Raw genomic sequence first — 16,078 nt, 5'->3', positions numbered from 1 at the left:
TATATAGAGCTCATGGTTTAGATAAAGAACTATAAGCTGGGTTGTCTCACTATAAATTCATGATGTTTACCTTAAGTGGGGCCCTTAGGCCTCTTCAAGAATCCTACTTTTTAACTTAATCCACCAACTTTCCCTCTCTCCCAGACACTTGAGCACATCTGCTCACTTTCTTCTTTGCTGATGATCATGCTTCCTATTTCATAAGAAAATGGAGGCAGTTGGAGAACTTTCTCATGATCCCATCACAGCATCTCCGGTACACTCTGCCTTCTTGAATATTCCTAGAGAATGACTATCTGAGGTCCCAAAGCCAACTTCTGCATTGATGCCCAGGATCCCATCCACTTTCATCTATTTAAGGACATTGCTGTAATCTTTCTCCCCTCTCTCTTATGCATTATAAATTGTTTCCCTATCTACTGGGACTTCTCCTTCAGTATACAACCTTGCTGTTTTTTCTTCCATCTTGGAGAGAAAAATTTAAAGTAACGAAAACCACAAACTTTCTAGGGACTAATCTATCCCCTGAAGCTACCCCCAATTTCTCTTTACAATTAAAGTCTCCAAACATACTGTTTCCACTCTCTGTTTCTGTTTCTCTTTTCTGTCTTCAACCCACCCAACCAGGTTTTTGTTCTCAGCACTATAACAAGCTAATCTTGTTGGGCATACATAGATATTTTTCACTGTTTGATTTGTCATCACAATTTTTATAGAGATTATTTACAAAGCAACTTTAGAATTTATTGAATGTGCAAAAGATCGTCTTTCACAAACTTATTGCAGAATCTCATTGCTTTGTGTTGTAGTGAGCTTATCGTTAAAGTTTTAAAACAAATCTCTTTTTGCTAAATGATATACCAGCCACAGAGAGACTGACAACATTTGTTCTACACAAGAAAGAAAAAGAATTACTACTTAAGCCGTATATAATAACTGAATTATAAAAATAACTGAAAACTTTTTTTTTACAGTTTTACAATTTGTCATAAAACAGAAGTTGTCAAAAACACTCTAAATCCTGTATGGCAAGCATTCAAGATCTCAGTCAGAGCGTTATGTAATGGTGATTATGACAGGTAAAATAAATGACGACTTTTCTGAGAGTTTTGAATATTTACTATAGATTTTGTATCTGATAATCTAAGCCAAATTTAAAAAAATTAGGGTGCTTCTTTACCTATGTAAATGTGTATTTACCAACAGACGATTTATTCAGAATTTTTGAATAGCTTTTTTTTTATTCATGATAATTTGGGGAAGAGGGATAATTTGACTAAAGTTTGGTTAAACTGATTGATTTTCCAAGGCCAGAAATATGCAAAATGCTAAAAATACATTAAATTTTAGTTTGTTTTGACATACTATTCAAAAGTCACTGTAGAATTTTCATTGCCTCAATGGTTTAATTTGGCATTATCTTTCTGGAGTGGAATCAGTAAATGTAGAAGACTATGACTACGTATATTATCAACTCTGAGGCGTTCTTGAAAATGCTATTATTATTATTATTATTATTATTATTATTATTATTATTATTTAACTTACATCCAAGTTAGTTAGCATTTGGTGCAGCAATGATTTCAGGAGTAGATTCCTTGATGCCCCTTACCCATTTAGCCCATCCCCCCTCCCACAGCCCCTCCAGTTCTCCATATTTAAGAGTCTCCTATGGAAAATGCTATTTGGCATCACTGTTCTCATGGATGTTGAATCATAAAAGTTATATAGATGGAGGACAGGGAGATTCTGGTGCTTTATAAGTAACTGGGTGAGGTGACCCTGAAGATCCTCCCACAATATACCTCAAGATTTCTTGACATTAAAGTTTTTTTTCTTTTTCAAATAGAAGTTGATTATGAGGTTTATAATTAAAGCCCTTACCCCCAAAGGAAAAGCAAATAAATAGAAAGTAAAAACCCAGTATCTTTGCTGTTTTATTTATCTTGTTACTTGAGTATTAGAAAAATGCAAATTTATTCTATTAACTAGTGTAGAAGGAACTATTGATTAGCAGCATGCCGTTAAATTTCCTTGAAAATTGAAGTTGAATGTCATTTTTATTCATTTAACAAGATCATACCTTTATCTAACTGAACTCATTTTGTAATAAAGTGGTTCTTGCAGTGTGGTTCTTGATGAGCAGCATCAGCATCACCTGGTTTAACTTGGTAGAAATTCAAATTCTTAGGCCCCAACTCAAGCCCACTGAACTGGGAACTCTGGGCATGAAGTCCAACAATTCAAGGTGTGAGAAGCTTTCCATGTGATTGTGATTCATGCTAAAATCGAGAAATCCTGCTCTAACACAATGGTTTTCAAGAGTAGAAAAGTAGTTGCAGGCCTTCTCATTGAGGAGCTATGTCAAATTCCGCATGCTCCTCCCATATACTTTCCCTATGCCTTTGAAGAATCAATAAGATTTGAAAAACCCATTTTAAGATATAAATCAAAATATAGTAATAAAATCAACAAAATCAACTTCAAACTATTTTATGAAACTTACATTATTTCATCTAAGAAAATCTGCAACTTATTTTTTAATGCTCAGTCATGTTATTTTAATCTTACTAAGTAACTTTATGTGTATGTTTTCCTCATGGACAGAACAATCAAAGTAGAGGTGTATGATTGGGATCGAGATGGGAGGTAAGACGATCTCTTCTTTTATTCTTGCTCTTGAAATTTGTTTTCTTTAAAAATATATCAATATGAACATATGTTTTAATTTTAATCTTCAGTTTGCAGATTGTGTGATGTTGCCAAATGTTACTGAGGTGCTTACATGGGATTTTAAGCATTAGTGTGATTTTCCAATTTGGAGAATAAAATAGAGGTCTTCCTCATTTTTAGTAACATTGCAGATTTTCAACTGGGACTTGATTTTTCATTGGAAAACTTAAAGATGTCTTATATAGCTGCATAGTAGTAATTCTCAAATGTCTGTGCCTCATAACTTCCCTGAAGATTCCTATAACTTTTTATGCCCTGTCATCCATGGGAACACTTGAGTACCCTTAACCCCCTAAAAAAGGCACATACCTCACAAACAAAAAACAAAACAAAACTCTAGAATTATGTCTGGTGATTGCCAATGTTAAGAGCTCCAAAATCATGGTTTTCCTCTGCATATCACAGTAAATGTTAAATACTAACAGAGAAGTTACACACTACTTTTTTCTCTTTCTTCTTTATTTTTCCACTGTTTCTACTGTTTTAAGTAGGATTGATACTGAGGTGTTTTTAAAAACTATTTTTTTAACATTTATTCATTTTTGAGAGACAGAGCGTGAGAGTGAGAGAGGGGCAGGCAGAGAGGGAGACACAGAATTTGAAGCAGGCTCCAGGCTCTGAGCTGTCAGCACAGAGCCTGACATGGGGCTCGAACCCACAAACTCAGATCATGTTCTGAGCCAAAATCAGATGCTTAACTGACCCAGCCACCCAGGTGCCCCAATACTGATGTGGTTTTAAATGATGTTAAGCCAAGGGACCCAGAAATGCTCACATCTCACTTTGCCCTAGGTCATTCCTTTTTTTCTTAAATATAATTTATTATCGAATTGGCTTCCATACAACACCCAGTGCTCATCCTGACAAGTGGCCTCCTCATTGCCCATCACCCATTTTCCCCTCTCCCCCACCCCCATCCATTCATTTGCATACATGGTCCAATTGGTGATGTGGAATTTGGCCCAACTAGTATTTTCTCCTTTTTGTGGACTGATAAGGGGGGATGGAGAGAGAGGTGAAGATACTATCCCACACTTCAGCTCTCACCAAATAATTGGTTTCATTCTTCAAGTGGTATCTCAAGCATGACTGTGCTAAAGCATCCTAACACCATTTGAAGTTACTCTTTTTTTAAGTTTATTTATTTATTTTTGAAAGAGAGAGAGCACAAGTGAGGGAGGGGCAGAGAGAGAAGGAGAGAGAGAGAGAATCCCAAGAAGGCTCTGTACTGTCAGCATAGAGCCCAATGGGGGGGGGGGGAGGGAGGGGCTCGAACTCACAAACTGCAAGATCATGACCTGAGCCGAAGTCCAGAGTTGGATGCTTAACTGACTGAGCCACCCAGGCAACCCTAAAGTTACTCTGAAAGATAATCAATTTCTACATGAATTCTGGAGAAATCTCAGTAGAAAACATTATGTTTTCTCATAGAGACATATGCTCGCTCCATTGCTTCATTAAACTTTATTCACTGAGAAAATGAGTTTTGCACCTCAGAATAAATAGAAGAAATAATGCCAATCTGAGTAAAGCAGGACTTTATGCTTTATATCATACCCTGTTTTAAATTTTAATTGAGAATGCAACAATGGTGGCCTTTCTCTATTAGGAAATTAGGGAAATTTTAATTTGAACACTTTGAAATGAAGTGTATAAATTCAGATTTCATTTGCATCTATGACCTTTAATCTAAAATTTGCAGACATTGTAGATGTTTTATTGTCCTGCTTTGAAAAGTGAGATTTTATGACTCTCCTTCTGTCTTCCAGTCTACTTCTGAGCCACAAAAATTTTGAATAGTTTTGGAGATCAGAATTACCTTGGAATTTAATTATCATTTTTCTTTCTTTTTTGATATTGGAGTTTTGAGCATATGATTTATTGAATATTTTTAATATGCCAGGTATTCTCTCAGCATTTTTCATGTTATTCCTTATTTAATTTTCACAGTAAGAGATAGGTAGTGTATTAATACTGTTTTACAGATAAAAATAATCAAGGCAAAGAAGTAATGTGCTTAGGTCACACAAGTAACAAATGGTGGAGCCAGGACTTGAACCCTGGCAGTGTTCTTCGTCCAACAGTTCACTCATAAATAATACACTATATTTCTCTAACATTATAATTATAAATCATGGCATATAAATAAAAGCCTTCAACCTGGACATTGGTCTTACTCTATGATTCTTTGGCAATTGATAATGTTGTAATGAAGAAGAATGCAAGTACTATTTAAGAAACGTTTTAACATAAGTATGCCATTACCTAACATTTTATATTACTCAGAGAGGTGGATGAAGCTTTCCTAGGTAGCAAGTCTTATGTAACAGGAAGTTAGGAGAGGTAAATGAGTATTTCAGATTTTGAAAGAATCTTGATAGCTATCCAATTGTATAAACGAGCTGTCTTAGATTATGAGAATAAGAGCTTGGAGAACAAGTGCATGAGGGAGAGTAGAAATAGAAAGATGGGGGGATTATAGAATGTAGTTAAAGGAAGTGAAGCATTTGGGTCATTAGATTAGGGGTTTTTTTTTGATATACAATGATTTACTTTTGAGACGTGAATTTAGATGGAAAGAAAACATTTAGGTGTTGAAATTTGATGAACTCATCTTGTCATTGGATCTTCACCTATTGGTGGTAGTGGATCCCATGTTGATTTAATTTTAAATTCCACCTCCATATACCATCATTAACAGCATGTTCAAAAGAACTCTCAGGAGTAAGACTGTCTGACAATAAAAAGGGGATGAAGGTGGCAGGGGAAGGATTGTTAGGGGGAACTTTGAACATTCCTTGGGAATGAATTATATGATTAGCAGAATAATTGCAGGAGTGTATTATAATTTTATAACTGGTTTAATAATTTTTTAACGGGTCAAAATGCTCTTTCTTTAATCCAGAATATAGATCCATATTTTAATCTAAGAAACTTCAGTGCATAATTTTCTGTGACCCGGGTATAGTAATTAGCTTTTCAGTGTTAGCAAAATGATGTTTGAGAATGACATATAAAAAGCAAAATTAAAATAATTAAATAATTTTTGATAAGTCTTTCTTCTAAATAAATATGATTGATGAAATTTGAAAGGCACATTAGTCTCTAATAACAATAATGCCTAAAAGCCATAGAATCCAGATACTAGTTTTATAATGTGTAGTAGTCACTGTGTAGATTGTTCTACAAGTTGATATTCCAGCTTGTGGTTACATATGCTTATGATAACATGGTTATTATACTTTCTACACACATTTTATTTATCTGACATAATTTCCCAATGTAGATGTTCTTTCCTGAAATCAGGGTGAACATGATTTGACATTCATTATATTTCATGATACAATGTAATTATCAGCAGAAACTGTTTCCTGTTGTCTTTAGTATTTGTCACGAATCATGTACATGTATCAATTTTTAAATTCTGTATCTAGGTTGAGAACTTTTGTTTCCTCTATTTAGAAAAAAGATTATTTACTCAGTGGATTCCTCTCACCTGTTTTTGACAGCTATATCAGCATTGTCCAGTATAAATATAATGCAAATCACATATGTAATTTAAAATTCTCTAGTAGCAACATTGAAAACTAAAAATAAACCAATAAAAATGATGTAATAATATATTTTATTTAATTCTATATACGCAAAATATTATTTTAATATAGAATCAATATCAATATAATTAGTAATGAGACATTTTACATTTTTTATACTAAGTCTTTGAAATCCGGTATGTTATTGACGCTTGCAGCATACCTCATTCAGACTGACTATATTCCAGGTGCCCTATTGCAACATCTGGTTGGCAACTGTCATACCGGATAGCACCATGTAAAGTTTAATTAAACCCATATAATATACATCTTAAGTAACTTTATATCAGCTCTTTGTTTTATTTTTAAATCAGTTTTATTTGTCTGTATGTCATTGTTTTGAGTGTCCCCTTACAAAGTGGGGGAAAACTGTTCAGATATCTGTATTATTTTGTGTATGAATTTAACCATAGGTAACCCATAAGGTAATCTGATCTGTCAGTTCAGAGAGAATATTTCAGTCAAGAATTTAAGTGAACAATGCTTGACGGTGTTACTTGCTTACAATCACGTTTTGTTTTACTAGCTAGGGTGCTTCGGATAATTGAGGTGATAATTATATTCGCAGATTAGGAACTTCACGAAGTGGTGTGATTTGGGGTCAGAAATCTAATGGTATGTTTAACGTAATTCATCAACTTGAGATTAATTCTGTAACAAACATCTCATGCACCCCGATGCCTACAAAAATGTGGCAATGCTGTTGCGCAAGTAACCAGTTGACATTAAAATGGGTAGCCTGAGCTAATTTGCAACAGAAGAAATATAGTCACTTGTCCTTTTCTATTTAAACACCTTGGCAGTGGTCTGAGTGCAGAGACATTGCTTGACCTTAGTATGAATTATCAGTGTAAATGTACCAATTTTCAACAAGTTAAAACCACTTTACTAAAATCGTCTCCATAATCCCCACCATTTCGTCAAGTGATGTGAAGTAAGAATATTTAAAACCTCATTTTAACAATTGAAAAGCTGAAGTGCTGAGAAACTGACTTGTCTGGGTTACAAAGCAATCAGTGGTAGTATCTTTGAAAAGCTTCAATTGCTTGAAGTAGCTTCAGCTGACTTTGTGGCTCGTTTAAAATTCAGGAAGCGTTCACAGAACAGCTCTGCGTTAAAACCTCGTGGCTCTGATGTGGGACTGATTGTAAATGGGCCACCGAGTAGATCGCTATCTCTTGAAGATGACTTCATGAAAAGGCTGAACTAGTGAGCTGCCAGTCATAAAATTTGACTCTTGAAATGTGCTGAACAAGGAGAGTAAAGGTTTTATTAGCACTCTGCATGGTGTCTAATGTAGTCGTTTTAAATAGTGACACTTAGAATAAGTGCAAACTTCATTTATCTGGGAAATACCATGTAAGTGCTATCTATCATTTTCTAGTCTGTTCCCTTTGAAGATAGTTGATAAACACACTTGATGTTTTAGTTCTGCAATTATGCATCATCATGGTGTCAAATAACAGTCATTCTCGGTCCAGTGCCCCACTCAAGAATTTACTTGTAAGTTGTCTGAGGCATTTATAACTCATTTAGGAGAAGCACGTGCAAACCTTTTGTAGTTTTTTCATTTATTTAAAATCTTCTCACTTACTCTAATTAAACTTTCCCTAACAATAGCTGTCTGATTGCTTGCAGTTAACCCTGAATGTCCTAAATGTGTATTCACATTTCTCGTTCCACCACCTCCACTCCTTGGAGACTTTTTAAAAATGTAGATAAATGGAATTTCATAATCTACGTGTTGTTTACTGCCATACTGTTTGTTCCTCCACCTCCTACGAATTTAGGTAATGATTTTCCTCACATATAGTTTGTGGGGTTTTGTCCCCTTTTCCCTCCAATCTATAATTCTTACCCTCATTAAAGACTGATTTAATTATGTATATGATGATATCTAAGGTGGTAATCATTTTTATATGTCTCTATGTCCTAATAGAAATTCTATTAACTAATTTTGGAAGAAATTGTTATTGAGCATTTATGATGCGCTAAACAATTTGTCAGGCTAGTGAAAATACACAATTCTAATCTTTATACAAGAATATTTTAATTTTCTTTAATGTGTTTTATATGTCCTTCCATTTCTGTGTTAATTTTTGCCTGTTGGTTTTCTGTTCTGGTCCAATTTAAATTAAAAAAAAAATTTTTTTTAAATGTTCATTTAATTTTGAAGGAGAGACAGAGCATGAGCAGGGGATGTGCAGAGAGAGAGGGAGACAAAGACTCTGAAGCAGGCTCCAGGCTCTGAGCTGTCAGCACAGAGCCCAACGTGGGGCTCGAACCCATGAATGCTGAGATCATGACCTGAGCCTAAGTCAGACGCTTGACTGACTGAGCCACCCAGATGCCCCTCAACCCAAGTTAAATAGTCTCAAATTGTCTGAAAGCTTTTCCTATACATCTAAATTCATTTAATCCCTCTCTTTTGTGTATTGTGTTTACCATTTAGGAATGCTAATTAGCATATCTAGCATATTATGATTTATGCTGAAATTTTGTTTCTGCTTTAGCTGTCATATTAAATTGTAAACTCCCTGAGGTTAAGGACTGTATTTTGTCTTACTGTTTCCCACAATGTAAGTTACAGTGTCTTTAATGGAGTAGCTTCTTGTGTTATTTCAATGTTACAGAAGAGAGTATTTGAAATAACTCTGTTGTCTTTCTGATAAACACACAATCCTCTATCAGTGATGGTTATTTATCTTCTCATTTCTGCCCTTTACTTGAAATTATGAAATTATCTTGAATGATGTTAGCGATTATATCTCTTTAGTTGAAACTTCAGGCAGTAATTAATTCAGCTGTCATTTTCTCACTTTTTAAAAACTATTTGTAGACACCTTCGATTTTTTTTTTATTTAACAAAGAAACTGAGTCTATTTAATTATGTCCAATGTGAATTAATCATCAACTTCACCGCTAAATCTGCCTTTCCTCTCGTAGGTTTTATTTTATTGTGAGATTACCAGGGGTGATATTCAAAATGTTTATCAACCATCAAAACAGATGACAGCTGTGCAATTAAAATAGGTCCCTGGAAACCCTCTTCTTTGCCAGGGTCAACTGTTTAATTGTTGGATTATAGGGTGACCTGGGGAGCCCTAGGGAAGGTCCTTGGAAACTGGAGTAGTAGGAAAGGTTCATAAGAGATTGAATTGTGAAGAGTAGACAAAGAGGTTTAGAGTAGACTCACTCTGAACAGTGGGTAAGTAGACAAATGTTTTTATATTTTTACATTTACTTGGACTCTACTGGATTTCACTCTCGAGTGTCATCTCCAGACATTATCATAATCCCAGGCTTGCAGACTTGAAACATGATATTGACTCCTCCCTTGCTCTCAGCTACCATTTCCAGTCATTTGCCAAGTCCAGCATATCTAAGAAATAAGTAATGAAATCATGCCATTATTGTAATTAATGTGAATTCATGATTTTCCTATAGTTCTATAATTTTTTAGTTTCCACAAGGTTAAAAGGTGAAATAAGTGTGGATATTTATGAAAAGAGTGTAAATATTTGTTACAAGGCTAAAATTGGTATTTATTTTGGCAACAGTATCATAATTCAACATTGTGTTGGGAATAATTTGTTTTTAAGTCTATGGATACTGAAAGAATAGTAAAGAGAGCAACAGTACAGTAGAAAAAGTTTTTACAGTGCAGTTTAGGGAAAGAGAAAAGGAATTGGAACAAAAGAAATCCTGAATCACAGTAGTGGAGAAACAGAATTTTTAGTCATAGGATTTATATAGTTCTAGAAAAAGAAGAACGGGAATTTGTAGAGAACTGTTGAGAATAGCACTGCCAGAATGTTCTAACTCTGGAAAGAGGGAAAATGGGTGGAGCTGAGGTTTTATAAATGTGTGTCAGAAAAGATGTGGGTTACAAGTCTGTGTTTTCAAAACAAGTGATTTTGTATCTCAATGCCACCATTGCTGAATTAGGATTAACTCGTTGACATTGGAAAGGAAAAATTTTCCTTTATCCTTCAAGAATCTTTCAGCTGGCCTAAGATTTGAATTGGCATAAGACAGATTGACGAGAGAAAATCAAACTTAATTACATATATATGGGAGTGCCATAAAGACTATAAGGGCCAGAGGCAGCTAGGCAATTGAGGCTTATATCCCATTCAGAGTTAAGGAGAAATGGGTGGAGGTCTGGGACTTCAAAGGGAAAGAAGATTTATTCACAGGAAGATAAAAACAGAGTAAGTGTTTGGTAAGAAATGTTTGCTGGGCCCTACAGAAATAATTGGGACACAGGAGGAATTTTAACAAACAGACTTTGATAGGTCTGTTCACCATAGGAGTTTTATAGGGGGTTTACCTCCCTGCTTACTATACCTAGTTCATAGTATAGTAATCTATGGTGATAGTTCCCTTCCTGGAGTTGGTCCTCTATCTAAATTCTGTTAGGCAATTAGGTGGAAGGTCAAAGGTTCTTCCAAGCCTTCTGTTTCTTAAAAATAATCAGCATAAAATAATCCACATACAAAAGAGGCACATTTTGGGGGAGGTTGGCTGGCTCAGTTAGAGGAGCATACGACTCTTGATCTTGGGGTTGTAAATTTGAGCCCATGTTGGGTGTAGAGATTACTTACATGGATAAAACTTTAAAGAGACACATTTTGGAGTGGTAAATGTCGCTCCCCTACATCACAGGAAAATAACTCAAATTACCTGAAAATGTTACTTTTTAATTTGGCTTATCAACATGATTTAGTAGTAAGATCTATAACTCTCAGGACCCAATATTCTACAATAAGTCAGGTTCAGACCTGCTGGGAAAGAAGCCTGTGTTTTCAAGGCCAGTCAAGTTTTAATATAGAATGAGAATAGGAAGAATGACAAATTGGAAAATAACCAATTGAGCATTTTACATGATTTGAAATAATCTATGTGTAAGATTTAAGTTTAATTAAGAATTAATTAAAACTCATACCATTGACCAAAAAATAGCCACATGAATGAAAAGAATAGAACACAAAGAAAAGAAAATAGAAGACTACAAAATAATCTCTGAATTTGGAAGGTCTTTCCAAACATAATAAGAGATGGAGCTAAACGGTCCTATTTTAAAATAAGCTTTTTAACATTTTATTTTATTTATTTTTTGAGAGACAGAGAGAGACAGAGTGTGAGCAGGGGAGAGGCAGAGAGAGAGAGAGGAAGACACAGAATCCAAAGCAGGCTCCAGGCTCTGATCTGTCAGCACAGAGCAGGAGGTGTAAAATAAACTTTAATTCAACGTTAATGTAGTATAGAAAAGTGCACACATCATAAATATACAGCTCAATGAATTTTCACAAATTTGAATACAGCATTCAATACAGTATATTCAGCACCCACATCAAGAAACAGCTTTACCACTGGGGCTCCTGGGTGGCTCAGTCAGTTAAGTGACTTCGCTCAGGTCATGATCTCGCCGTCCTTGAGTTCGAACCCCACATCGGGCTCTGTGTTGACAGCTCAGAGCCTGCTTTAGATTCTGTGTCTCCCTCCCTCACTCACACTCTGTCTCTAAAAAAGTAATGAATGTTAAAAAAAAATTATTTAAAAAAGAAAGAAACAGCTTTACCAGCACTGCAGAAGCCTTCCTCTTCCCTCTTCCATTCATTATTTCCCCTCCTAGTTAACCACCTTCCTGACTTTTGTTAACATACTTCAGTGTTGCCTGTTTCTGAATTATACAAATGGAATTAAGTAGTAGGTACTCTTTTGTGTCTGGCTTCCCTCAACATTAAGTTTGTGAGATTTGTTTATATTACATGTGATTTATCTTAATTTTTTCATTCATTAAATTAATATGTATTGCACTCTTATTAGTTGAAGAGACAAAACCATCTAAATCCTATGCAAATTCAATCAGTATTTTCCAAATGTAGAATTCTAGACCCTATTTTAATATTGAGCAATAACAAAAAGGAAACCTTTAACTGCACTTTATTCTCCATGAAAATTAAGGTGCCACCTGCTTTACGTCAGAAGGTTGTGATTCAGGTTCCTGTTAGCATCTCCATGGGTTCTTAGTTTTTGTCCTTAAAATTAAAACCTTTCTGTTTCTATTATATTTAAAACATTCAGGAATAATTTCTTATATAGATGCTTTTAGCCAAAGAACAGTCTCCTAATGAAAGGAAGCAGAGTTTTAAATACCATTTCAATTGATGGACACTTGTATAGACAAGATATTCAGTCATTCAACTCTGAAGCAACACAACATTGTTTCTTTTTGTCATTTTTATTATCATCTCATGCCATCCTTCAGACTATTTTGCAATTTGTAATTTTAGTCTGCAAAAATACAGCCTATTTATATTATAACATGCATGAAAAACGTGTTGAATTTTCCAAAAGAAGAACACAAAGCCCTACCTCTTCTTCCCATTCATGGTAATTGTTTTTCACTACGAAGTTAACATATTTGTGGGGTGCTTGGGTGGCTCAGTTGGTTAAGTGTCTGACTTCAGCCCAGGTCATGATCTCAGCGTTCATGGGTTCAAGCCCTGCATCAGGCTCTGTGCTGACAGCTCGGAGCATGGAGCCTGCTTCAGATTCTGTGTCTCCCTCTCTCTCTGCCCCTCCCCTGCTCACATTCTGTTTCTCTCTCTCAAAAATAAATAAAAATTTAAAAAAGTTTTAAAATTAACGTATTTGTGACTTCAGGTATTTTTATCACGTGTATCCCAAAAGATTTTTCATTCATTTTCAAACAGGTTTTCTTTTTGCTTATATTGAAGAATATCTTGCACATCTCTATAATGATCTCAAGTGTCATCTCCATTCTATAAGATAGAAAACCTTGAAGTTTTCCTGTAATCAAGAGTAAAATGTGTTTTTTCATTTATTGCCAGAAACATTGTGGACCATTTGCAGCAGCTGGAGATGCAGCTTGAAGCACTTTTCCTTAACATAATACCTCTCCAGATACAGATACTGGTTCAGTAGGCTTGGGATACAGTCTAAACGTGAATTGTTTGAAAAAACTCCCCAGGTCAGCCTAACTCAGATTTGAGTTGAGAACCATTTTTAGAAACTCACTCAATCTGTTAGAAATGGGAAAATTAAAAACTAAAACTAAAACTACAAAAACCTTACTTATGAAATCATTATTTTTTCCCCTGAGATTAGGAACTGAATATCAACACAATTAAATAGGACGAATGCTTTCTTGAGCATCTATAAAGTGCAGATTGCTATCCTAGTTACTACAGGCTAATTAAAAAATGATTCACACACAGCCCATATGGTCTTGCAGAATGTACAGTACCATTCTAGGAGCAAAATACTAGGCAGGGCGTGTTCCTTGAGAAAGGTATAATGTGTTGTTAAATTTTAGAGAAAGACAAGTTCATATCTGAGCAGAAGTGCCAAGATGTGCTCATGACAAAGTATGATAGGTGATTTATCTGAAAGGAGAGTAGGGATTTTAAAAGAAGGGATTTTGTGAACCCATTAAGTAAAGGATTTTGTTTTGGGCCTGTGATTGTGAGTATGTTATAATGTATTAGAGGGAATTAATGGGAAATACAGATACATATACAAAGGTAGGTCAGGACCATATGATGGAAGGCTTCTGATAGACTGGAGAGTATTTTCTGAATTCCATTGGAACTTTGGAGTCATTAAGAGATTTTGTTACTGAATAATGAACCAAGGACATTCTAGCACTATGAGAGATATGGGAAAATATTTTCAGAATGATTTGGAATCAGGGAGACACAGAAGTATAAAAACTAGTTTAGAGGTTAAGGAGGTTATTGGGATAGTAATGAAACTTATATTAGGTTGGCAGTAAAGGCAATAAAAAATCATAAAACCCTTGCCGTGAAAAACAACTAAATTACATTTTGAATATGCATAGAGCTTTGCAGTTTGCAAAAGTGTTTTTCACCACTTTCTCATTTGATCCTTATAAGAATCCAGTAGGTATTATTGATTATCTTCCTAGTTTTGCTGATAAATGAATTGAGGTTAAGTTTTTTGCTTCAGATTGCATGGTTTGTGAGCTTTTCAGTTCTTTATACAAAATGAAGCTAGATACTACAGCCAGTGTTAAGGAAATGGAGTATATAAGTTTGTAGCTGCTGGATGGTTACAGTTGAAGACTGAAGTAAAACACAGATCTCATATTCTGAATGTAGTTGAGAATGAAATATGCACATCACTGATGGAAATAGGGGGTTGCTAACTTGTCAGTTTGTGGAAATTGAGGTAGCTACGATGAACCTGATTTTGGACTGGGTGAATTTAAACTTTTTTATTAGCTTTTTTCTTAAAGTTTTTATTCAAATTCCAGTTCATTGATATACAGCGTAATATTAATTTCAAGTATGCAGTACAGCAATTCAAGACTTTCGTATAATACTTAGTGTTCATCACAAGTGCCCTTCTTAATCCCCATCACCTATTTAACCATCCTCCCACCCACCTGCATTCTGGTAACCATCAGTTTGTTCTCTATAATTAAATATCTGTTTCTTGGTTGGCCTCTCTCTCTCTCTCCTTTTTCTCCTTTGCTCATTTGTTTTGTTTCTGAAATTCCACATGAGTGAAATCATATGTATTTGTGTTTCTCTGACTGACTTATTTTGCCTAGCATAATAATAACTCTCTAGCTCGATCTATGGCCAAGATTTCATTCTTTTCTATGGCTGAGTGATATTCCATTGTGTTTATATACCACATCCACTTTATCCATTCATCAGTTGATGGACACTTGGGCTGATTCTATAATTTGGCTATTGTAGATAATGCTGCTATAAACATCGGGGTGCATGTATCCCTTTGAATTAGTATTTTTGTATTCTTTGGGTAAATACTTAGTAGTACAATTGCTAGATTGTAGGATAGTTCTGTTTTTAACTTATTGAGAAAACCCCATACTATTTTCCAGAGTGGCTGCACCAGTTTGCATTCCCACCAACAGTGCAAGAGGGTATCCCTTTCTCCACATCCTCACCAACACCTGTCATTTCTTGGGTTGTTGATTTCAGCCATTCTGATAGGTGTGGGGTGATGTCTCATTGTAGTTTTGATTTGTATTTCCCTGATGATGAGTGATGTTGGCCATCTGGGTGTCTTCTTTGGAGAAATATGTATTCATGTCTTCTGCCCATTTTTAAATTGGATTTTTTGTTTTTGGGGTGTTGTTTTATAAATTCTATATATATTTTGGATTCTAACCCTTTATCAGATATGTCATTTGCAAATATCTTCTTCCATTCCACAGGTTGCCTTTTAGTTTTGTTGACTGTTTCCTTAACTGTGCATAAGCTTTTTTTTTTGATGAAGCTTTTGCTTAGTTTTGATGAGAGACTCCCAAATGTAAACCTAGAGAATGGTCTCATTCAAACAGTATTAGAACTCATGATGGCCTCATGCCAGAGGAGCAAAAACATTCAGATCACATCAACCTAATTCTGTTGTGCTCTCTTCTACAATACCCAGCTCTCTCTTCCTAACAGATATATATATTTTGAAGACCTGGCTTTGCTTGCTCTCCCCCCAAGATTTCTTTTTTCATTCTATTTCTTTTTTTTTTTCATCCCCAATTATTTTTTAAAGTTATATATCACAGGGGAGAATGTATATCAGGCTATTAGAAATACGAGACTAGGGGATGGGAGAGATGCTGGAATATAAATCAAAGGTATAAACTGGAGAAACATCTACCTAAAAGATCTCTTTTACACAGTGGAAGTATATGTGATTACCTACTGAGAGTTTTGAGGGAAAATTCTATA

At 35.0% G+C, this 16,078-nt stretch overlaps 1 protein-coding gene across 1 annotated transcript in view; it reads left to right on the top strand.

Moving 5' to 3' along the window:
- The window catches only part of CPNE8 (copine 8), a 230,369-nt gene that overhangs the window by 120,827 nt on the left and 93,464 nt on the right, over window positions 1-16,078 (top strand). Inside the window, exons 9-10 of the mRNA XM_043563315.1 lie at window positions 975-1,079; window positions 2,608-2,649. Of these exons, the coding sequence (XP_043419250.1) occupies window positions 975-1,079; window positions 2,608-2,649 (147 nt within the window). The remainder of the gene's footprint in view (window positions 1-974; window positions 1,080-2,607; window positions 2,650-16,078) is intronic.

Source organism: Prionailurus bengalensis, chromosome B4, assembly GCF_016509475.1.
Source record: "Prionailurus bengalensis isolate Pbe53 chromosome B4, Fcat_Pben_1.1_paternal_pri, whole genome shotgun sequence".
Lineage (NCBI taxonomy): Eukaryota > Metazoa > Chordata > Mammalia > Carnivora > Felidae > Prionailurus > Prionailurus bengalensis.
This window is presented reverse-complemented; position numbering and strand designations above follow the sequence as displayed.